General features: G+C 40.9%; 1 protein-coding gene across 2 annotated transcripts in view; it reads right to left on the reverse strand.

Annotated features, from left to right (window-relative positions):
* The window catches only part of LOC132210784 (hyaluronan-binding protein 2-like), a 45588-nt gene extending 39919 nt beyond the window's left edge, over positions 1–5669 (reverse strand). For both annotated transcript variants that reach the window (XM_059653046.1, XM_059653045.1), the window contains exons 1-2: positions 5531–5669; positions 4568–4586 (exon numbers count right to left, since the gene is read on the reverse strand). In XM_059653046.1, the coding sequence (XP_059509029.1) occupies positions 4568–4586; positions 5531–5602 (91 nt within the window). In that variant the 5' untranslated portion in view covers positions 5603–5669. The remainder of the gene's footprint in view (positions 1–4567; positions 4587–5530) is intronic.
* Positions 5670–22887: the final 17218 nt, after the last annotated feature.

Raw genomic sequence — 22887 nt, forward strand, 5'->3', positions numbered from 1 at the left:
AAAACTGCACACATACACCAGGTGTGGTCGCACTGAGGCCTGTACAATTGCAACAAGACATCCTTGCTCCTGTACTCAAATCCCCACACTGTAAAGGCCAACATACCATTTTCCTTCTTCACTGCACCTGCATTTTAACATTCAGTGACTACCGTACAAGGACATTCAGTTCTCATTGCACCTCCTCTTTATCAATATATCGCCATTCAGATAACAATCCACTTTTCTATTTTTGCTACCAGAGAAGTTAACCTCACATTTATCCACATTACACTTATTCTGCCATCCATTTGCCCACTCACTCAACTTGTCTAAATCACACTGAAGCAATGTTACATTCTCCTCAGGTTTCATCTTCCCATATAGCTTTGTGTCGTCTAAAAACTTGGAGATATCACATTTAGCTGTCTCATCTAAATCATAATATATATTGCTCCATGAATCAAGTTAGTGAATCTCTTTCGAACTGTCTCTAGTGCCAGTGTCACCTTTTCAAAATACAAGGGCTAAACCGTACACAACTCCAGGCGCAGCCTCATCAACACCTGTACAGTTGTAACAGGGTTATTTTAAATCTCCAACACCACAGCAGTAAAGATCTAAATCCCATATGCCTCCTTAATTACTTGCAAAGTGAAATAAGTAACATCTGCATACTAACTTTTTTTGTGTCTCATGCACAGGGACACGCAGATCCCGTTGAGCTTTATGTTCTTTTGGAGTCCTTCTCAATGTAAATAATAGTCTGCCTTTTGAACCTTCCTACCAAAGTGCATAACCTCATTGTTTCCCACAATAAACTGCCAAATTTTTGCCCACTCACTCAACCTATCTATATTCCCTTGCAAATTCCTCATATCCTCATCTCCACTCACACTCGTACTTATTTTTGTATCTTTAGCACGTATTGGATACATTATACCCTTCTCCCTCTTCCAGGTCATTAATAATGGAGGTCCTTGGAATGATCCTTGTGGGGCTCCACTTGTTACATCTTTCCAACCTGAAAAAGACCCGTTAATCCCAACTCTCTGTCTTCTGTATTTTAACCAATCTTCAATCCAAATTAATATACCATCCACAATACCATGTGCTCATACATGGTATGGCAGGAGGAGTGAATGGTGGTGTGGAAAGTGAAGGGAAACAAGGGAAGACTGTGCCATGGGTACAGTGGGAGGTGTGAGCAGAGGGTGAGAGAGCAGTAATTTTTACCTGAACAACTCTGGTGAGGCCACTGAACCTCTTTTGGCATTGTAACCATGTCCTGAAGGCTAACCTCCTCTAAGAGGACGTGTTGGCATTATTCATGGACGTGAGGTCTACAGGGCTTAGTTCAAAGAGGAATTTCCTCTTCATGCTCTCTGCCTGCACCAAGGATTCTAAGTCAGATTCCAATCTTATGGTGCCCTCTAAAAACCTATTTCTCTGCGAACAAATGCTTTCCTGTTGTCTTCACTGCTCATTTAGGGATGTTGTGTCTTTTTAAGTAACATCAGACATGTCCAATTTCTAGCTCCCCCAAAGATTTGCAGTCAAATAGCAATGGGTAGTGCTGGCTATACACTTGCCAAAATTGAGAAGAATATAAGATTTCACCTTACTTGGGACAATAACAGTACACAACCAGGCCCGGTGCTCTCATTTTGGGGCATAATCAAATTTATAAGCTGTTCTCGTTACAGGAACTGTTAGTCAGGACATGACCTAAGCACAGTCAGGTGACATACAATCTGAAGTCCACCTTGTTTGAGATGTATTCAAGCCAAACTCTCCGGAGATGTTCTTACACACCTCTGGTGCAGGTGGGACTTGAACACCAGTCTCCTGATGGATCCAACATTCCATGCTTCTACGGACTACCAAAAATTCACAAACCAGGAGCCCGCCTCAGACCCATAGTCTCGCTACCTGGAACACTAACCTACAGATTAGCCAAGGAACTACACCAAAGACTAAAACACCTAGCAGAAGACTCATGCCAATCCATTCGCTCCACCCAAGCATTCCTGAACGCCATCAAAGACACAACAGATTGATTTGGAGCCAATCTACCATCCTCTGAGAAAAAGAACAAGAAATGACATCACCAATACACTAAATGACATCACCAACCCAAGGAAACTTAAACAGATAAATAGAAAGTAGGACATAATACCAACGCTTCATCGGAGGCTCACTGATGATGTTACCTAGAATGGTGATGAAACATCTGAAAACTACCCTTCCAGCTCAGCGAGCAAACTCACATCCACCAGTCTCCTGATTTGAACCTGTTTTCAATTATTTCTGGGTAGCTGGAGGGATTTATTTCTGACCCGTGAAACAGTCTTGACAGTCTTTCTGTCATTCCCAACTAAGCATAACTCAATCTCTTACTCCTTTCTTCCACTTTCTCTTTTTATAAAACCTCCCTAATTCAATAGTTTATGTTACTATTTGCGCTGAATATAGTCTATCGTTAAATAATTGAATCCATACAACAAGCTTGCATTTATTGTTGAAATGAATCATGCTAATTGAAATGGTATGTCCACTGTTCATAACAGACTGACTAATGCATTGTGCTTATGATCAATATGAATCACCCATTGAAGAGCATTTGTGTATAGGACAATATATCATATTACGTCAATATGTTGTAGTTCCAGATATTGTCATTCCTCATTACCAGAAGTTTTTGGCTTACTCTACCAAAAATTCTAGGTAGAATAATCCCCATTGAATAATAAATTGGAATTGAGAATGTGTCACAGTAACTGTAATAAGTAGTGAGAGAACCATATTGACACCTATCTACCAGTAGCCTGTTTACTGATGCTTAATGTGGGGTTTAAGTTATCACAGCCATGATAGAAATATGCCTATCTTGTGACTTCACCAAAAGGGATAAGTGCAACAATGTTGTATGAACATCAACAGCCTCCTCCTATACAATCCTAACTTGGGTATTTTATACCCTCTCTCCTTAATGGTTGAATCAATACCTTGCAATTCCCTGTCTATCAGCCTTGTAGAAACATTGTTACCATCATAGGTAATGCATCTATTGAAAGAAAAGTTCTATGACTACTTTTTCAGAGCAACTAAGATTAAAGAATAGAAGCATTTTGGTCAGAGTCACACACATCCCAAAAATTTTATTCTGAATATTGGCTTATGTCAGGCTGTTGATTTATTCTTTGTGCTAGCTGAGAAACATTATGGTTGGCAATATTAGTACACTGAGCTGTAACATGGTTCTTTGGAACATCTGGACTGGCGGCATTGATGAAGAATTAGAGCATTGTTCGCTGACGTTGAAACTGTGCCATTCATCAAAGACTCTGCTAGCTACTTCCTGTTGGCGAAGCAGAGCCATATATTGCGAAAACAACTCTTTCAATTTTCTTCTTAAATCCCAGTAAATTCTATATTAAAGCACGACAAAAATAGAAAAATGTGACCTGACAGAATATCATGGATCACGTAATTTTAAGAATTTTAGAATATGGATTGAGGATGGGCACCAAATCATGAAAACAATGGTAGTTAGAAGGAACCCATGATAAGAAACTACAGTAAAGATTGATGTGGATAGTGGAACACTGCAACAAAGAGGAAAATTTGTCTGTCGAAGACCAATGACTATCAGAAGATAGCAGATGTGATCCAAAATTTGAAGAAGAATAGAAATACCCAAAATAACATGGTAAAGATGAGGGGTAAATGAACAGCAAAAACACTCAAGCTTGTAGCAAGGAAAAATCTCACAAGTTGCTAACACTGGTTGAAGAATTTCTAAAGGAATGATAGACAATTTCAATTCAGGCAGAGAAAGCAAAAGAACCGAAGTAATCTCTCAGGAGGTAAGAGGGATTTCAAGACAAGGGGACACATTTCTGAAATGAGAGGAGACAGGTTTAAAAAGGACAAGAGGGGCAAGTCTTTCACATGGAGGGTGGTTTGCATGTGGAATGAACTTCCTGAGGAATTTGTGGATGTGGCTACAGCTACAACATACATGAAGAGGAAAAGTTTGGAAGGATATGGGCTGGGACTGGGCAGATGGAACTAGTTTAGTTTGGGATTATGTTTGTCATGGGCTGGTTGGGCCGAAGGGTCTGTTCCATGTTGTATGACTAAGACTTTTTGATTCTAATTTCTTTCCACTCATTCTGAGAGAATTAACTGTCCACTTAAAGGACAGCGTATAGTATTTCTGTTAAGTGCCTTTTTGTTTAAAGTAACAGTAAAAAAGAAACACCCTGTTTTATGGGTTGAAATCTGAGTTGCTTTAGTTGATAGTGGTTTTTGCCTTTGTTACAGTAAAACTCTTAAATTGTGAAATCTTGTTATGTTATCTTTTCAGCTACTCACTGGAAAAGCAAATTTCATTTGAAAACTTATCAGTCAGATAATGGCAAAATATTCAACTCCAGTCTTGCATTTCTACTTTATGTCTCAGTGCAAGTATTATCGAGAAAATGTACATTGCACCATTTTATTATCAATTGCCAGCTGTTCATTAAACAGAACTTTAATGTTGAATATATTCTATACTTTTTTTAGGAAAAAAAGCACTTACCATTGTCACTGCAGACTTTCTGTGGAGAGAAAAAAAAGTTATGCATGAATCTACTGCAACGTACAAAGGGCCATTCATGGCTTTAAAGCATGTGACTTGGAAACTTCCAGACAAGTTAAGTCTCTGGAACCTTCCACTAAGAAAACTTTGCTATTTAAAGTAGTTTCATACTCCAATCTAACGTACATTGACAAGAGTACAAAAGACAGCAGTGTGGATTTCTCCATTTTGAGTTTAAACATCTTCAAAGTGAAATGGAATTCTTGATGTAATGACATGATGACATCACTGTGTCAGCAATTACGCTATGGTATTTATCAATGATTCAACAACATATTTGTAAACAAAGCCTCAGTAGAGACAATGTCCCTTTAAGACAAAGCATTTTAATTAAAGGAGAAATAAGTTATTTATCATTACTTCTATGTACATTGAATAATTACCGTGAATTTTTTTCATCTGGTTCTGGTAAAGCTTGCCTCCACAGCATTAACTTTATTACTCATTAAAAAAAATAGGAAAAGACTCTATACAGGAACTATTAAAGCAGCATGACAACATTTGCCTTGAACCCATGGCAAGTAAATGATATCTCGTAACTCAGAGGCCTAATTGAAAGAATAGGAGTTTACTGAACAGAGAAATCAAGAGGATAAAGGCCGGGAAATGTGCGCAGTAATTAATTTGGGGGGGAGGGATGAGGTGTTGGTGGTGAGAGGAAAAAAAAACTACATAATGGAAGAAATGCTTCATCAGCGGCTTTTTAGTGCGTGGATAAATTAAGTTTTACAACGTGCACAACTTTAACGAAACCACAGAAACTGGAAAATTATGTGTAACAATTTTAGACCTGGTGTTGTGCATCCATAAAACCAGTTCCTGCAACTACTGTTTATGTGTTTCTACTTTAGTCAAAAAATAGCACTTATACATTTTAAAGCTACGTAAAAAGTGCTTACTTACAGAATACGACAGTAACACCGCCAGCCAGATGAAAAAGCACCTGGTAGTAGACCAAACTATTGCTTTTGGCATATTTCAAAGATTTGAAAGTGCTTTGCTTCACTCTGGACACTTGACTTTCTGCTATTTATATTACAACACACAAGCAGGGTCATATGAACACACGAGAAGTTATTAACCAGTCTTCAAACATAGATAATTTAAGGAAGCAAAAAGCATTGGCATTGGTAGAAGTGGCAAAAGGACTTGAAATTAGTATCGTTGAATACTTAGAGACAAAGGCAAAAAAGGTCTCTTCAACTAGATGACTTCTCAACAAGTGTCCTATGTAAAATACATATTTGGCAACTGTTGCTTTACTGTCATCAAAAATATGGGTTAAAAGTAGAATTTCCCTCCAGAATTGGTATAAATATGATTTCAGGGTACAGATTAAGTAATTTATTTATGTTTAGATTTTTCGGCTTTACTTTGTCTTTCTTCCATTATTGTCCTCTAGAGGAGTGGATTGATTCATTTACAATACAATGGCTTCGAGTAACTCATCAGAACCTTTGGAAAAAAAAGAGCCATATTGGACTTGGAAAAGTTAACTCTGTTTCTCTCTTTATAACTGCTGCCAGACCTGCTGAGTTTCTAAAGCACTTTCTGGTTTATTCCGCTCTGGAGGGCCTCTTTTACTATGGATGATAATGTTAAAAGAATAATACAAACTCTGCTGTCTTTTACCCACCCCAACTCTTTCTCTTTTATACAGACTTCACTGGAAAGGATTTTTGGGTATAGTCTGCAGTGGGTAGATAATTCAAAGTCACCATCGACTAAAGTTAAAATGACCCCTTTAGTCGCAGATTTTTTTTGCCATAGCTGAATCCACTTCTCTCCTCACCGGCAACTAATTCATAGAATCCCTACAGTGTGAAAACAGGCCCTTCGGCCCAACAAGCACACACCAACCCTCACAGCATCCCACCCAGACCCATTCCTCTAATCTACAAATCCCTGAACACTACAGGCAATTTAGCGTGGCCAATCCACCTAGCCTGCACATCTTTGGACTGTGGGAGGAAACTGGAGCACCCGGTAGGAAACCCATGCAGACACAGGGAGAATGTGCAAACTCCACACAGACAGTCTTCCATGGAAAGAGGCAAATGTTTGAACACCTAAGTCTGATAGTTTGAGCTGGTCATTGGATGGATGTGGTCAATCCAAAAATCTGAACGAAAGCGGTCACCTCTTTGGTTTTACAACTTTGTCTCAAAATTTTTAAAAGTTCTGCTCATACCTGAACTGTCAAAGAACATAACTCACTAACTTTCACAGATTTACTGCGTTGAACAAGAGGTTGATTTTGTTTCAGAATGAAGGCTTAAGTGTTATTGGCAGAATGTTACGTTATCAAAATATACATGCTATTTTATCAATTACTGTCAAATATCTGACCATTCTGAGAGGAAAACTGCATCTGCTGATTTTGCACATCTCCAACTGGTACACCAACATTCAGTGGAGTATAACCTGTGTTCATAGGTTGTGACAGTCCTGGGTCCCTCACCCACTGGCACAAGTTCCTAATTGTAGCAACTAGGTGGGGTTTGCAAGGCTTGGTTGATGGCTGCTCTATATACTGTAACTCAGATAGTCAAAGGAAGGCTTAACAAAGGCTCAAAGAAAACTATTTCAGTCCTGATGAGTGCAAAACAAAAAGCTTAGACTCCATGTGCTAAAGCCGATTTTTTTTGGCTAAGCGGGAGTTGTGCTGAGTTTTTGGAGGGATTTTTGCCATAGAGCCCAGTGAGATTTCTCACCGTATCCTATCAAACTTGTTCCATTAATTACTTGCCCTGTCCCAAGGCATCCCTCACATCTAACTCCAGTACCACCTTACCATTGGCCAAACAACTAGTCATTCAATAGATATCAGCCAAAACACCAGCACCTGGTTCCTGCCATTTTCAAAAGGCCATGTGAACCTGAACAATTTACATTTAACATTGTAAATGAAGCATTTACAATCTGGCACTGTCCCTTACTGGCAACATAATGGTATAGCAGCTACAAGGCCAAACTGCTCATGGCGTATAGCCAACATGGCTGACCCTTCCTCCTATGTAAACCCTATTCTCTCAACCCTGGTTGTGTTTAACCGCCAGGCCACAAACAGTTTACCTGTCCTTAACCATGTTTCATCTGAACTCGTTTCTAAGTCACCGCTGTTCCATCCCTCACGCCCACCGGAGACGCACAGCTTGTCATTGTCCAGCAGGGGAACATAGCATTCAGGCGAGATGGTGGGACAATTCCAAACGTAAGGAGCTAAATCTTACTTCACTTTTGTCTAAGAGCAAGTGTGTGGGTTTTTTAGAGGAATTCTTGTCAATGAGGCCCAGCAAGATTTCTTGCCATATCTCACCAAACTCACTTCATTGACTACATACCCTGTCACTATTGCATTCGTCACATTTGATTCCAACTCCATCTTACCACGAGCTGTTCCTGAACAAGTCAACCAATAGATGTCTACTGGATGGGCAGTGTCCCTGTCACCTATGTTTTACTTCAAAGGCTGCTGTGTACCCAAGATGAGCCCTGGCATTCTAAGGTTGCCCTCAGACATGTTTTGAGGTTGCACACCAATGGGAAGTTAGAGCCACACAATTTTTAATAGGATCTGGAAGTTCTGGTGGAGAAGATGGTGCAAAGGTGGGGAATGCTCTTCCTGGAGGACCAGAGAGGAAGCTTCACCATCAGGCACTGGCAGCATGGCCTGAGGTCACCACTGGGTTGAGGTGAGTGAGGTGGAATTTGCCAGCAGTGTCGTGACTAGGTCAATGGCCTTATGCATTGTCCCAGGGTAAGCGCCACACTCTTCTCTCTGCTTTGCACACTCAATCTATTTCTGTTAATGCAACTACCTTCCACCAAGGGTCATGCTCCACCACTCTCACTGCTGCTTGCAACATTTTCCTTCATTCGCTCTCACTCCCTCTGCATAGCCTCTAGGCTGCCTACTCATTTGCTTAGGAAATGTCATCACCTTTTGATAGCACTTACATCAGTACTAACAGCTGTGCCAACCAGTATCCTTCCTTTCTCCCATACCAGGAGAATACAGCAGATATAGGGTCCAGCATGAGTCTGCACTACCTCTCCAGGAGAAAATCCTGGCCCTCAGCGGATGGCACCAGGACAATGCCAGAGTGCATTCCAAGATAATCATATCCAGCCAACCATTCATTGCAGTCAGTGTTGGACCCTGTCAGTGTCAGACTCTGTCAGTGTCAGTCTCTGTCAGTGTCAGTCACTGTCAGTGTCAGTTTCTGTCAGGGTCAGTTTCTATCAGTGTCAGACTCTGTCAGTGTCGGACTCTGTCAGTGTCAGATTCTGTCAGTGTCAGACTCTGTCAGTGTCAGTCTCTCTCAGTGTCAGTCTCTGTCAGTGTCAGACTCTGTCAGTGTCAGACTCTGTCAGTGTCAATCACTGTCTGTGTCAGACTCTGTCAGTGTCAGTCTCTGTCAGTGTCAGACTCTGTCAGTGTCAATCACTGTCAGTGTCAGTCTCTGTCAGTGTCGGTCTCTGTCAGTGTCGGCCTCTGTCAGTGTCGGACTCTGTCAGTGTCGGTCTCTGTCAGTGTCGGACTCTGTCAGTGTCAGTCTCTGTCAGTGTCAGACTCTGTCAGTGTCAGACTCTGTCAGTGTCAGTCACTGTCAGTGTCAGTTTCTGTCAGTGTCAGTTTCTGTCAGTGTCAGACTCTGTCAGTGTCAGTCTCTGTCAGTGTCAGTCTCTGTCAGTGTCGGTTTCTGTCAGTGTCAGACCCTGTCAGTATCAGTCTCTGTCAGTGTCAGTCTCTGTCAGTGTCGGACTCTGTCAGTGTCACTTCTAACCAATAGCTGTGACTTCTTCTCTCTCTTGTATTTTTCAGGTATCACTGGGAGGTTCACCATCTTGGTAGAAATGACCTCTTCAGCCTCTGAGGACAAGGATACTTGGAGAAAGCATGAGCACCCTATCAGATATTGAAACCTAAGTGGGAACGTTCGCTGTAGAAAGTTTGGAAGAACAATCCAGTGAGCACCTCACTGTGATAGCTCTGCAGCTAGCCAAGTTAACCTTGGAGGACTGCCAGAGATTGGGCAGCTGCTCAGCCCCAGGCAGGAGTGGAAAGGAGCCTGCAGTGTTAGCAATCAGGGACATGGTCCACATTCACAGGGAGGAACAGGAGCAGCAGGTACGAATGTAGGACACAGTGGCCCTCATTGCCCAGAAGCTGCTGTGGTGCAAAACTGACTGTCTGCCTCCATGCTGCCTTGGAGAGCCAGGCCCAGTACCCTCATAGTCTGCCAGAAAGTCTGCTGAAAGGGAAATATTGTCTCCATTTAAAGGTCCTCACCCCAGCAGATCCACTCCAGGCGTTGTCACAGATACTCTCATTCCATTGGTACTTCTACATATCAGTTTGATGGAGGGTGATTTTAACCCTCCTTGGTCAGTGGTTTCCAGTCTCTATGTGTCAACGAGGCCCTGAACATACACATCCCTTTCCTCGAAACCCCATAGGCTTTGTGCTTTCGCAGGGTCGCCATACAACCAATTTCCTTTGCCTTCCTTCTCCTGCTGCCCCTGCTGTATGGGCATGCCATATGGGGGAGCAGACGGACTTGCCTTGAAGCCAGGGTACTCCTGACTGTGGACAAAAACTCCCCTCCCACATGACCCTCCATCCCATCCCTGCTTTTTGGTATCCCCCCCTTACAAATACTGTTGCATCTCTTCACAGTCGTCATTGATCCCTCCCCTCAGCTTGCAGCCCCCAGTTTGAAGAACAGATTCTTGAATCTCCTTCCTGCAGTAGATACCGCCTGGTTTACCAACTCCACCCCCATCACCCTTTCCCTTAGTTTCAGGGGACAGACTCAATGAACTGATTATCCACCAACCCTCTCAACACCCTAACAGGAGAGGCCTGGGCCAAAAACAGCTGGAGCCCTGTACACCTCTCTACTGTATTAGCTGTACAGCCTGACTGGTTGCTACAGAGCCATAAGACTGACCGTATTCCCCTCCCTTGTCTGGAGAGGCATGACCCCTACACTAAGAACATCTGACTGGAAGGCTGTGCAGTGGCATTGGAGGTGCCTTGGGATACTGTGCTGGTACGCCTTGCAATGCAAATCTGTGCTTCCTAAATATCCTACAAATAGGTTGGAGAGGTGCCATGAGGATTGTGGCAAATGTCAAATGCCAATCTCTGTGGGCAAACAGTATGTGTGACTGGCGCCTGTGGTTTGTGCCCACAGATGCTGTTTGGTGCTGAGCAGCATGGAGGGTTGTTGCAGCAAGCAGTGAAGTCTCCAGGTCCCTGTTCAGGTTTCCATGTCGAGAATTCCTGCCATGTAATTCCTTTGGTGCATTTGGTGAGGTAAGAAGCAGAATATTAATGAGATGAGTTGCACAGCTAATAAAGGATTGACCAGACTACAATCCCGCTGAATTGATGTCAGTCCCCCAATTCAGCCACAAATCTCACCATAGCTCATGTCGCTCACACCCAAGCAAAATTCCTGATTGAGATTTTATTTACAACTAGCATGAGCACGCACAAAAGCAACAAAGACTGCAGTTCACCCTCACAATGCAAACCAAATGTTGGCATTATGACCAACAACTTTTCTACATTCCATGGTGGCCTGCTGCACCCAGCTCTTATTGAATGGGAAAGGGCATCAACCAGGTCCTGTCTGGCTTGTAATGCCTGAAGTAGATCAGCTCATCAGTATGGCAATATTAATAGCTTATAGCCTGTGGCTGACACAACAATGTGCTAACACGCACAGCTGCTGTGAGCATGCAGAAGGGTAGTAAGTGACGGAGCACTAAGAGAGCAAGTGAGCAGCTCCACAATGCAGCCTCGTCCAATCCATGAGCTGGGGTGCTTGCCCCTATGTACAATATGCCCTTGCAGGAAATTTTCAATGTTACTTGCCGGTGTGCCCTGCAATGCAGGTTCATGTGAACTAAGTATCCTCCATTTGATCCACTGAACCATGATGGTTATGAGAGATGGCTTTTAGAAAATCCCAGATGCCAATATACATGGAGGAGTGTTACATGAAGCTGGTGGCCATGCATCATGCCCTGAGATGCTCAGTGAGCAACATGGAGCCTACTTGCAGCCAGCTGTGAACTCACATTGCCACGTACTTGCTCTGACTTCCACACTGAGAATTGTTGAGGTCTTGTTTGTTTTGGTAAGATAGGAAGCAGAATATTAATGGCCTGTCTTGTGCAGTTAATAAGATATTTAACAAGCAATAATCCCCCTTTAATCCATAACTGACTACTGCCCAGTGAAAAACTCACCTTGATATCTCGGAGATATATAAAAGACGCAGCAAGTTGCTCTCCACTTCGAGATACTCATCACTTAGACTTCTCACATGATTTGGCCGTAAACGTCACAGTAGCCTGTGTCTCTCAGGCTCCTGTAAGATTCTGCCCATGTTGTATCCTGCCACTCCTTATATTTTGCCTCTTACAGTGGTCATATCTTGGGATTCTTTCCATTGTATTTTATGTTGGACTTTGGAGGTGTAGATGTTTGTTGCGTGTTATGGGCTATAGATGGCTGGGATTATTTGTTGCCTCTTCAATTCATAGAGCAATAACTCAAGATAGACCATGAACTTGATGTTTTAGAGAGCCACAGAGTTATAATAGAAAATGCTCCTAACTATTTAGAGCAAAATATTTCTGTATTATCAATTTTCTTGAGGCTGATCCCACATTGAGAGAAGCTCATTTCACATTTTGACTGTAGCTCACAAAAAGTTACACAATGAGTTTTTATTGTTACTTATCTTGGAACTTCTCTGAAGATCATTTTTATTCACTCAACTGCTGTAGGCATCCTGAGGAAGGGCAGCATTTATTGTCCCCTTGTAATTGGTGTTGAGAACGTGGTGGAAAGTGACTGTGTTGAACTCCTGCAGTTCTGTGGCATGACAGCGATGCTGTTTAGGGAGTTACAGGATGTGGTCATAGTGGTGTGTGACTTTAGCAGGGGCCTTGCAGGTGTTGATATTCTTATATCTGCTACCCTGGCTCTTCTCCACGATGGTGGCCATGAGTTTGGAAGGTGCTGTGAAAGCAGCCTTGGTGAGGTGCTGCAGTGCATCTTGTAGATGGTACACATTGCTGTCACTGTGCATTAGCGAATGTCTTAAGTAGTCAATTGGCTGCCAACCATGTGGGCTGCTTTGTCCTAGAGATACTTACGATTTTTGAGCACTTTTGAGCATTAGCACTCAAGCAGACCAGTTGGGGATGTTCACTGGCATTCCCAATAGGAATAGGGAAATGAATTTCACAATGAGAACCTCTTTATTCCTGTGCTATGAAGAGAATAAGGCACAGAAGGGTATAGAAGAGGCAACATAGAAAGCTCTTAGGCATCACAGATATTTCTTTTCTACAATATCTATGGCAAATGGATTAAAGGCATTATTTCAAACCCTGCAACTGTCCAGAGGAAAATAGGAAATAACAACAACCTCATTTGACATCATTTTTCTAATCGAAAAATTTTGTTTGTAGCATCGCTGTTGTCCAAAGCCTTGAACTGTTTGTGATGCTGGATTCTTCCAGGAATTCTCTGATGTCCTTCATCACACTGTCAGGATAAAAAAGATCACAAATAATCTTTTTCATGGCAGCTTGAAATCTACCAGTCAGTCTGAAACTCCTACAAATGCAATTTGCATTTGAAAAATTAAGTGTGAATGTGACTATTCCATATAACAATGTCAGCTTTTGTCTTGATTGCCACTTGGATAATTAATGAGAGCCGGGCTAAAATCCGAAACTCCCTCATTGTGTTGGTATTACACAGGGACATAGAGAACACAGCAGGAGTAGGCCATTCTGCCCTTAGAGCCAGTCCTGTCATTCACTATGATCGTAGCTGATTATTCAACTCCACTCCCTGCTCCTGCTTTCTTCTGTTACCTTTTGATCCCTTTCACTCTAAGAACTTCTTGAAAACATTTAATGCTTTAGCCTCAACCACTTTCTATGACAGAGAATACCGTAGTCTCACCGTGCTCTTAGTGAAAAATTTCTCCTCATCTCCATCCTAAATGGCCTATGCCATACCCTTAAAATGTGACCTCCTGGTTTAGAACTCTCTGGTTAATGGGAACTTCCTTCCAGTGTTTATCCTGTGTAGTCTAGTCTAGTCCAGTCTACTTCTGTTAGAATTTTATAGGTTCCTGTGAGATCCCCCTTATTCCTTTATACTTAACTGAATGAAGTCCTAGCCGATCCAATCTCTCCTTATATGTTAGCCCTGCCATACCAGGAATCAGTCTTGTAGGAGACAAAAAAACTATAGATGCTGAAATCCAAGGTAGACAAACAGGAGGCTGGAAGAACACAGGAAGCCAGGCAGCATCTGGAGGAAAAGAGAAATCAATGCTTTGGGTATTACAGGAAGGGTAATAGCCAAAATGTTGACTTCTCCTTTCCTCGATGCTGCCTGGCTTACTATGTTCCTCCAGCATCCTGCTTGCTTACAATCAGTTTTGTATACCTTTGTTTCCCCTTGCTAATAACAAGAACATCCTTCCTTTGATAAGGAGACCAAAATGGCACACAATGCTCTGGGTGTGGTCTCACAAAGGTCCTGTGCAATTGCAGCAAGACATCCCTGCTCCTGTACCTAAATCCTCTTGGCATGAAGGCTAATATATCAATTGTTTTCCTCACTGCCTGCCGCACTGCTGCAGCATTAGAGAAGGTTTCCATCAAATATGTTCTTCATGAGATACAGCGACATGTGTCGTGATTCCCTCTTTCCCATAAGTGTAAGCTTCAGGTATCCTACTGTTTGGTGAGATCAAATATCCTGAAGGCTTGATGAAGGTGCTATGCTCAGGCTCAAAGCATGTCTTGGAGCAGTGGTGGCTGCCACTCATCTTTTTAACAGCTTTGTTGGTGCCTTGTTGCCTCAGTGATCTCCTGGGCTGTCTCTCTATCCAGGTGCTCTGTGTGTCCTGCAATAAATGCATGTGGTAGAACCACTCTGCTTAAATTTGTCTCGACCAAATCAACTGTATCTGAAATCCAACTTCTAGAATCATCCTGCACCTCTGAGCTCTTCAGCCAATGGTTATGATTTTTATACTCTATTTGGTGGAAGGAATATTCATCTCCCATTACTAGGTTCTCACACCCACTTACATTTGATAGCGCATCAAAAGAAAACACCTCTGATTGCAATTGTTGTGGGTTTGTGTTGGGGCATGTACCAAGTTGGTCAAGATAGTACTTACGTTAGGGATCCTGATGACTTTGGTGTTTCATCTGAATTGAATCCTGATATCAATTTCTGAGTCGGCTACGATTTCACACACATGGAACTTTATTCAACGCGTAAACACTTCTTGTATCCCTTTGTATGCCTATGAACTGCAAAGCTTCCCAATTCTATGCTGGTACCTCCTCCAACCACAGTTCCTCCTGGTCCCACAGAAGAAAAGCTACTAAAATAACGAATCTACAGACCTTCTTCAGTTTCCCAATCCTCCTCAGATTGGTCTTTGTTTGGCAGAAAATCCACAGCATTCTCCCTTACTCAATCCACAGTTAAAATTGCCTCCGGGACTGAATATCATTGGAGACCAATTAGCACTCTGGAATTACAGGCCCACTGGCTTTTTGCAGATTTTTGAATGCTCGTCCAGAATGTTACAATTAAATCAGGCACATCAGGCTCCAAGCCTTTTGTTGGATAAGAAACCTAAAGCATTTTAACTGCCCACTCACAAATCTTTCACATTGCACTAGTCAAATTAAAATCCTTCACCCTATTCTTTTGGAATTTCTGGGTTATCATTTGAAATTGTTCAGTGTACAATATGTAGTCTAAACATCCTTATTCAGAATAAAGGAGCACTTATGGATGCAGTGATATTTATAATATTGCAGGTTGCATAGTCACTTTGGGAGAAAGGCTGAGCAAGTGAGGCGAACAAAAAGAAAGCTGCATAACTGAAATATAAACTCCTAATTTATTTGGAATCAATTTATTCATACAGTGGGCTCATTGGTCCATTACTCAGCATGTTCCCTAAATGGCTAAATTGCATGTTAAGTGATCTGCTGTGCAGCTCCCAGCATTTTGTCCCTGTAGTGTAATGCACCAGGATATAAAGAATTATTTTGAAGAAGTTCTTTTTTTCTCAACTTTTCTCATAAATACTAAACTCAGAAAAAATGTTAATAGTCACCTGAATAATCATAACTTAGTACAATAATTGAAGCAAACCAATGAAGGTTGTGCCAGAAAATTGATTGTAGTCTTCTCGAAATGTGCATAAAATGAATGAGGTGTAATTAAGCTTCTTGTGTCAGCCTCAACACTGTGTAATGCTATGCATGGATAACATTAATGGCATGTTAATGATAGTCATATTGCATGACAAAAAAAACTGTGCCACAATTGCTGAGTTTTGGTCCATTTATTTTATGTTACAGGCAAGGGACAAGGAAAAATCATTCTGCTACCAACTGTACATTGAAAAATTGAATCTATAAAGTGGCCAGATTATCCAAAAGAGGCTGATGGATAGATTACAATGCAGATTTTCACTGTACTGATTTTATACTGCACTGCATTCAGTGTTAACTCAAGGTGAGGTTGGAATATGTGAGGAGTTTGATCAGTTTGACAGTACCAAACTTGTAGCAGTGGAAATATCACTGACCAGCAATCTAGAACCCCAGGCTTATGCACTGGGGACATGGGTTTGAATCTCACTATAGCAGATGGTGAAATTTGAGTCCAGTAAAAACCTGAGCAAAAAAGCTTGCTGAATGGTGACCATGTGACCCCTATCATTAAAAACGCATCTGGTTCGCTTACATCCTTTAGGGGAGGAAATCTGTCAATTTAACCTGGTCAGACCTACATGTGACTGCAGGCTCACATCATTTGGGGATGGGCAATATATGCTGGACCAGCCAGCAATGCCAACATCCCGTGGACAAATAAAGCAAATCATATCTGCTCTGTGAGTTACGGCAAATATCTCCGTCACTGAAAATAGGTAGTATCGATTTTTGCTGCTCTGTTTACCTAAAAGCAACGTATCCCAAAAACTATTGAAATTTAGTAAACAGATTGAGTATGGCCCAAAGAAGAATTGAATAGCTTTGCAAAATTGCCGTTTCAGGGCCAGATCTTGGAATTTATCAGTCTCTATTAATGTTGGGATATAGGGCAAAATAGCAATTCTTCAACAATTTATTGCAAACAATCATAACAAATTGCTTGAGAAGTGACTTTCACTACTTTTGCATGAACAAATCTGTTAATTTTATTGGTAAATGTTTCCCATTTTCTGGATCTTTTGATCATTTATATCCATGACTTGAACAATAATGAGCTAAGAGAGCTTGGCAGAGGTATATACTCTACTGAGCACCCTTTTCACTTGGTGGTATCTGTTTTTCACCTGAATTGATTTTCTTTCCTTGTTGCTTTTCCTCATTGCTTGATTATAAAAACGTCTTTCTGCCTCCCTCTCAGGCAAATATATGTGTATCCCATGCTGGACTTTTTGTTCCATGTATTCTCATCAAACTTCAATGATACAAATCTCCTGAAAATTCTATCATATTCTGTTATTGTTTCATTAATTCTATGTCCCTTTCAAGCAAAATTTGAATTGCTACCTATGTGGCCCTGAGAGACATTGCTTGATCTTGTCACGTGCTAGGATGTGTCAATATTTAACTATACTTGAATGTTTTGCTTAAGCTTAATTGCAGTTAATGTTTCTACAGCATTTGAACTAACTTTGAATAAACAGCACATCAATAAAGACCAAAGTACAAGCAGACACAGATAAATCTATTAACTGGTGTTCAGATACAGACATAGCAGCCTAAATATTTGAATATGCACTGTTCACTTTTCAGGTGCAAAATAGCCATGTACACATGCAATGGGACAGGCAGGGCACAGACACTCGTTTATGTAGAAAGCCCACTATGCTCCATGTTGGTCAGTGCTATAAAAGAGGCTTTTGAAGTCTGAATCTAAAATTGGCATTGGCCCTTTGCAAATAAGGCCTAACGTGTTCAGGAAATCATGGTTTATTCATGGCCTAACCAGAGGTCTGTCCAGACACTACTAAATGTTGTCAGATAGAAGATAATTATAGATAAAAACAGACCTTAACATGGAGCCAAAAACAGCAGGAATGCTGAAAATCATTGCTGACCACCATTCAGCTACACCCCTATTGCTTCCTTCACCCATCAAACAATCCTTATACCTCTGTTCACATTTGGAAGCAAACTCCACAATTATGTGTAAAGCTTTTCTTCCACTATGTTCTATATCTTTCTCGCTTAATCTTGGACCTATCTGAAGTTTACCACCATTGATCCTATCCCATCCCTGCGTAATTGTAAATGCTTACATTCCATGATCAACATTGCTGTTTTTTATTTAAAAAATAGATAATTCTCAAGTCTTTCATCATATTTGTATTTTCATAGGGGCATATTAAAAGAAATTGGATCATATGTGAATGCATCAGTTTAATACTTCAACATTCATTGGATTTCTAGGCAATACTAACGCTGGCAAACATTATAGCCTTCAAATATGTTGAAGAGGCAAATCAAGTAAAGACAGGCCAATAATTTCCATATCATTAGAGAATAAATTAGAATGTACTGTCAGGAAGAGAGTAAGTGAGTACTTGGATAAGTATAAATTGATTATAAAAACCGAAAGAACTGCGGATGCTGTAAATCAGGAAGAAACACAAAGTTGCTGGAAAAGCTCAGCAGGTCTGGCAACATCTGTGAAGAAAAAATCAGAGTTAACATTTCAGTTCCTGTGACCCTTTCTCAGAACATTGCATTAAATACTGCTTTAGTTTGCTCAAATTGAATTGAAGCTGGATTTAATTGAGGTCAACTTCATTATTGTAAGTGTAGTAGGTAAGAAATGCAACAGTCAGCATTGACCCTTGACCACTGAGCTGGGATGGGGACATCATAATATTTTGAGCAGGTGGTCCATCCCTACAGGGCAAGCCCTCCTTGATCAACAGTGAATGAATCCATAGTTACAAGTTAATAGAAGTGCTGGAAGTTTTTAAGAGATTGAAGCAGAAATGTAACGTTTTACAATTTTGTTTCTCTGAGGAATACACGAAGAACCATCTGGAGATAATCAATTCTCTTTTTTATTGGAACCTACTTTGGAGCCATCAAATGGTCCAACATAGTACCCATATCAGCTTTAAGAGGTCATAAGAATTACTGAACTTTTGGATGATGCGCTACTCTTAATTCCTAGAGTTGCCCCAGGACTGTTCTCAAGAATCTGTCAGACACTAGAGTGGGCTGAAGAAAATCTCAGAAACTATCAGAGTTTCCAATAAAGGCCAATGGAGCAGCAATAGATAGGTTGATGCTCTTTCCCAAACTCCACCCCCAATCACCCAGTTCACTTGGGCAAATCCACCAGAGTTGTCTTCCAGTCTTGTGATTCTCATCTTTGATTGCAAACTAATAGAAGTGACATTGATCACTTGTTCCTTTGTATTGTGTAAGATTGAAACCCCTGTAATGATTATTTGCAACTAGCTACCCGATGCACTCTAGTGAGAATGTAGCTTCTCTGTTTATTTGGAAGTAGGAGTGTTAAATGTCTGTGTTCCATTTGAGTTCCCCATATAAAATGGCTAAGAGTTGTAGAGGAAGTGAACAATTTGCCCAAAGAGAAACTAAAAATTTGCCTCTGGTTGGAATAATTATTTATCACCAACTCCTACTGATAGCTTAAGAATGGGAATTCACTATCTGTCGCTAATAAAAGGTACCCGGCTTTAAGGAAGGTTCCCCGACCCGAAATGTCATCTTTCCTACTCCTCTGATGCTATCTGACCTGCGGTGCTTCCTCTAGCTACATGCTGTGTTGGTCCAGGTGTGTGTGTGCACTCTGTGAGTGCAACATGCACTGTAGTGGACTTTGCCTACTCCTGATGATGCAGGCCTGTGCGGAGATAGAGTAAGGTGCATGGTGATGTGGTCACATCACATCCAAAAGGTTGTTTCAGTTACGCCAGCTAGTCTGACTGCTGGTCAGAACATCAGAATTGTGTTCTAGTGACAGAGAGGAGGCCTAGAAAGTGTCTTTCAATCACTCGCTGTCTCCATCACACACTGCCCTTGAAGTGGCTGCAGGGGATAGAAACTGTCTCACATCTCCTGCCTGAATGTGCCTTTGCAAAGTAAGTCTGGAGAAAGATGCAGTGGTTCTTGTCGACGTTCATCCTGAGCAGCTCCGTGATGCAGGACCCTGTGCTCTCCGGGCCAATCCCTGGCACACACACTGAGATAAATATCGACTGAACCTGGAGGACCATCAATTCTGTGAAAGACGTTTTTTTGGTCTGCCCGAAAGTTGTTGATCTTCCAGAGCAAGGAATTGAGCTTGATCAAGTGTTGTGGGCTGGTACATTCCAAGGTCCAGGACTATGCACTGAGAGAAGCAGCGAAGCTTGGGGCAGCTGATGCCAATGCACAGTGGGGTAAAAACCACCATCTAAAGTCTTTCTGCCAAAGTTAACCGGGGATCCATTCAGTAATTGGACTCTCCCATTTCTCCAAAATATGTAAATATAATCTGGTACCAAGTATGAAATGTCTTTGGTTTGTTTGCTAGATAGAGTCAAACTTCATGTCTGGTTTTTTCTTCATGTACTACTGTATGGATTCGAACTGCTTTAGTGACCATGTGTGTATATAAAGATATTTTTATGAATATAGTGTATTCTTGAAGTGAAAAAATATACATTCTGCTTAATCTTATTCCCCTAAAGAAGCAAGTGCCTACTGGAGAAGTTAACTGAAATGTTCTAGATGTATAAAAGTTTTATAACCTCTATAAGGATGGAATATAAAATTCAGGCCAACCTTCAGTTTAGACAGGTGAAAAATGGTGGAATGAGTGCGCACTGTCCCAAAGATCTACCTTTGATGTGGGTGTGAGGGCGACAGGGTGGTGTATCAGTGTTTAAATGACCAGTGTAAATGTGACAATATCCAAGAAAATTTTCCACCTGTGGAAAAATTTATGTGCTTTTGCTTTTTTAGACCCCAAGAAATTGGGGGTCCAGATTGTTAGAAATCATCAGTGGAGTTCCAAGGAACAAGTAACAATGTCTGCAAGCACGCTTACAAAGTTACATTGAACTTCTACAACAGCGTCATTTGTTTGAGAAAAGAGATACTTTGAAAAGATCAAACATCAATGAAAATTAAATGTAGATCTTCATGACGTGCTTCATATTGTCTTTATGTCGATTTTAAATAGCTGTTGCTCCCCATAGAAGATAATAGAACATGAGGAAATCAAAGAAAATGAGTCAAAAGAGTAAAAAGTAAACTTTAAACAGTGGCTCTTGATTAAGACTTAAGTTTGTACCATTGGATCTATTGAGTATTTTTTCTTATCCAGTGAAGGAATTTGGTAACTGTGACGTAAACACCAGGCATATTTTTCTTTCCACAATCGCATCCCCAGCTTATGATTCCATAAAGATAGTGCTTTCCATTTCTCACACAAGAAAGTGGTCCTCCGGAATCACCCTGTTCATGAGAAATGTTACGCATTAATTCAATTGTTCATCGCTTGTCACTACTTTTCCTAAGTACATATCTGTTCCAATTTATGGTTGAGATGTTTATCTTCTTTAATTAAGAGGGCCTTGATCTGGAGGAACATCTATTTTAGAACCATAAAGCAATAAAAATGATACAACACAGAAGGGGCTAGTTGGTCCATCTTGTCCATGCCTACTGGCAGGAACAAATATAAATCAGGGCAAAGGGATAAATAAAGTCTGGGAGTATAGAGCTGTGCAGAAGGAGATGAATAACTAATTGGTTTCTCAGCTTATTGGTAACCAGAAAACATAGGGCTGTGTCCCGTCACTGAGCTCTGACAAAGCAAAAGATATGTGTAAGTGCAAGCTGAGAGTTATATGTTGACCTTCATGCATAAATAGGCAATGTCTTCAGAACTATTTTCCATCAGTAACCTGAAATTCTCATCTCTGACTGTCAACATTCAGGTGCTGTCCTTGTTCATCCCTTTGTCCTGATCAAGGTCTCAGCCTGTGGTAATGAACCCATGGCTGAAGACAGGATGGAATTGACTGTAAAATCTACACTAAGTAGTTTCCCGAACTGAAGCCAATTAATGATCACTCTGGTTGACACAGACACATCCACGGCACTGAATCCCAGAAGAATGTTCTTGCCAGAGGAGAAGCAGATGGGTGAAAATTGTCAAGGATGGCAAAAAATGGATCTTATTTCCAGTAATTCTGCTCAGAGCTCTGGTTACATTCATCCATCTATTCTGGTGCACTGACCTGAAGACCAGGAAACAGCTTTCCTTGCACCACAATTCCTCACAAGTTGGTTTTGTAATAGAAAAAGATTCAAACCACTTTAGGAAGCTTAATTTGACCCAGGTATGCTGTTCCTTGCAAAATGAAATTGTGTTAAAAATAGGGAACATCCTGTTTTGCAGAGGGTAGCGTTAAGTGAATGTCTGGCTTACAAATATTCAGAACACAATAGCAGTTTTAAATATTACGGACAACATAACATGCAACAATACTGGTGAATTACAATGAATTCATTTTATTGTTTACATTGACAAACCTGGCAGGCATCTGCTGAATTTCCTTCCAAATTTCCAGCACACATCATATTGTCGCCCAACAAATTTCCATAAATCTCTGGTTGTGTGCAGTGATTCCTGTTCAGCAGTTGCACAGTGGTTTCCAACAATTGATTTTTAAGCTGTCCTGAAATGGAATGAGAAAAATAGGTGCACTTCTTCTTAAATATAAATTAACCAACGAAGCTTGTAAAACAAGGATGAATTTTCCATTCTCTGTTTTGTTGCTGTTAATTGTTTTTTCATTAAAAGTCTACAAGGAATGGATTAATTGTGTTATGATTTACCTGTCTATTGAAGGAAAATCAAGCATGATGTAAAACCAACAGGCAATCCAAAATTGTTTGCCCTGCATAATCATTATTATAACTAATAACAGATTTTCAAAGCTTCTGAATGAAGGTAAAGATTTAACTGTGTTATTGAATTGAATTGAATTATTTATTGTCACATACATTCAATGTAAAAATACAGTGAAAAATGTGTACCTACGCCATACATACATGGTATCATTCACATTAACAAAGTTGCTGGAAAAGCTCAGCAGGTCTGGCAGCGTCTGTGAAGGAAAAAACAGTTA

This window comes from Stegostoma tigrinum, chromosome 20, assembly GCF_030684315.1.
Source record: "Stegostoma tigrinum isolate sSteTig4 chromosome 20, sSteTig4.hap1, whole genome shotgun sequence".
In the NCBI taxonomy this organism is placed as follows: Eukaryota; Metazoa; Chordata; class Chondrichthyes; order Orectolobiformes; family Stegostomatidae; genus Stegostoma; species Stegostoma tigrinum.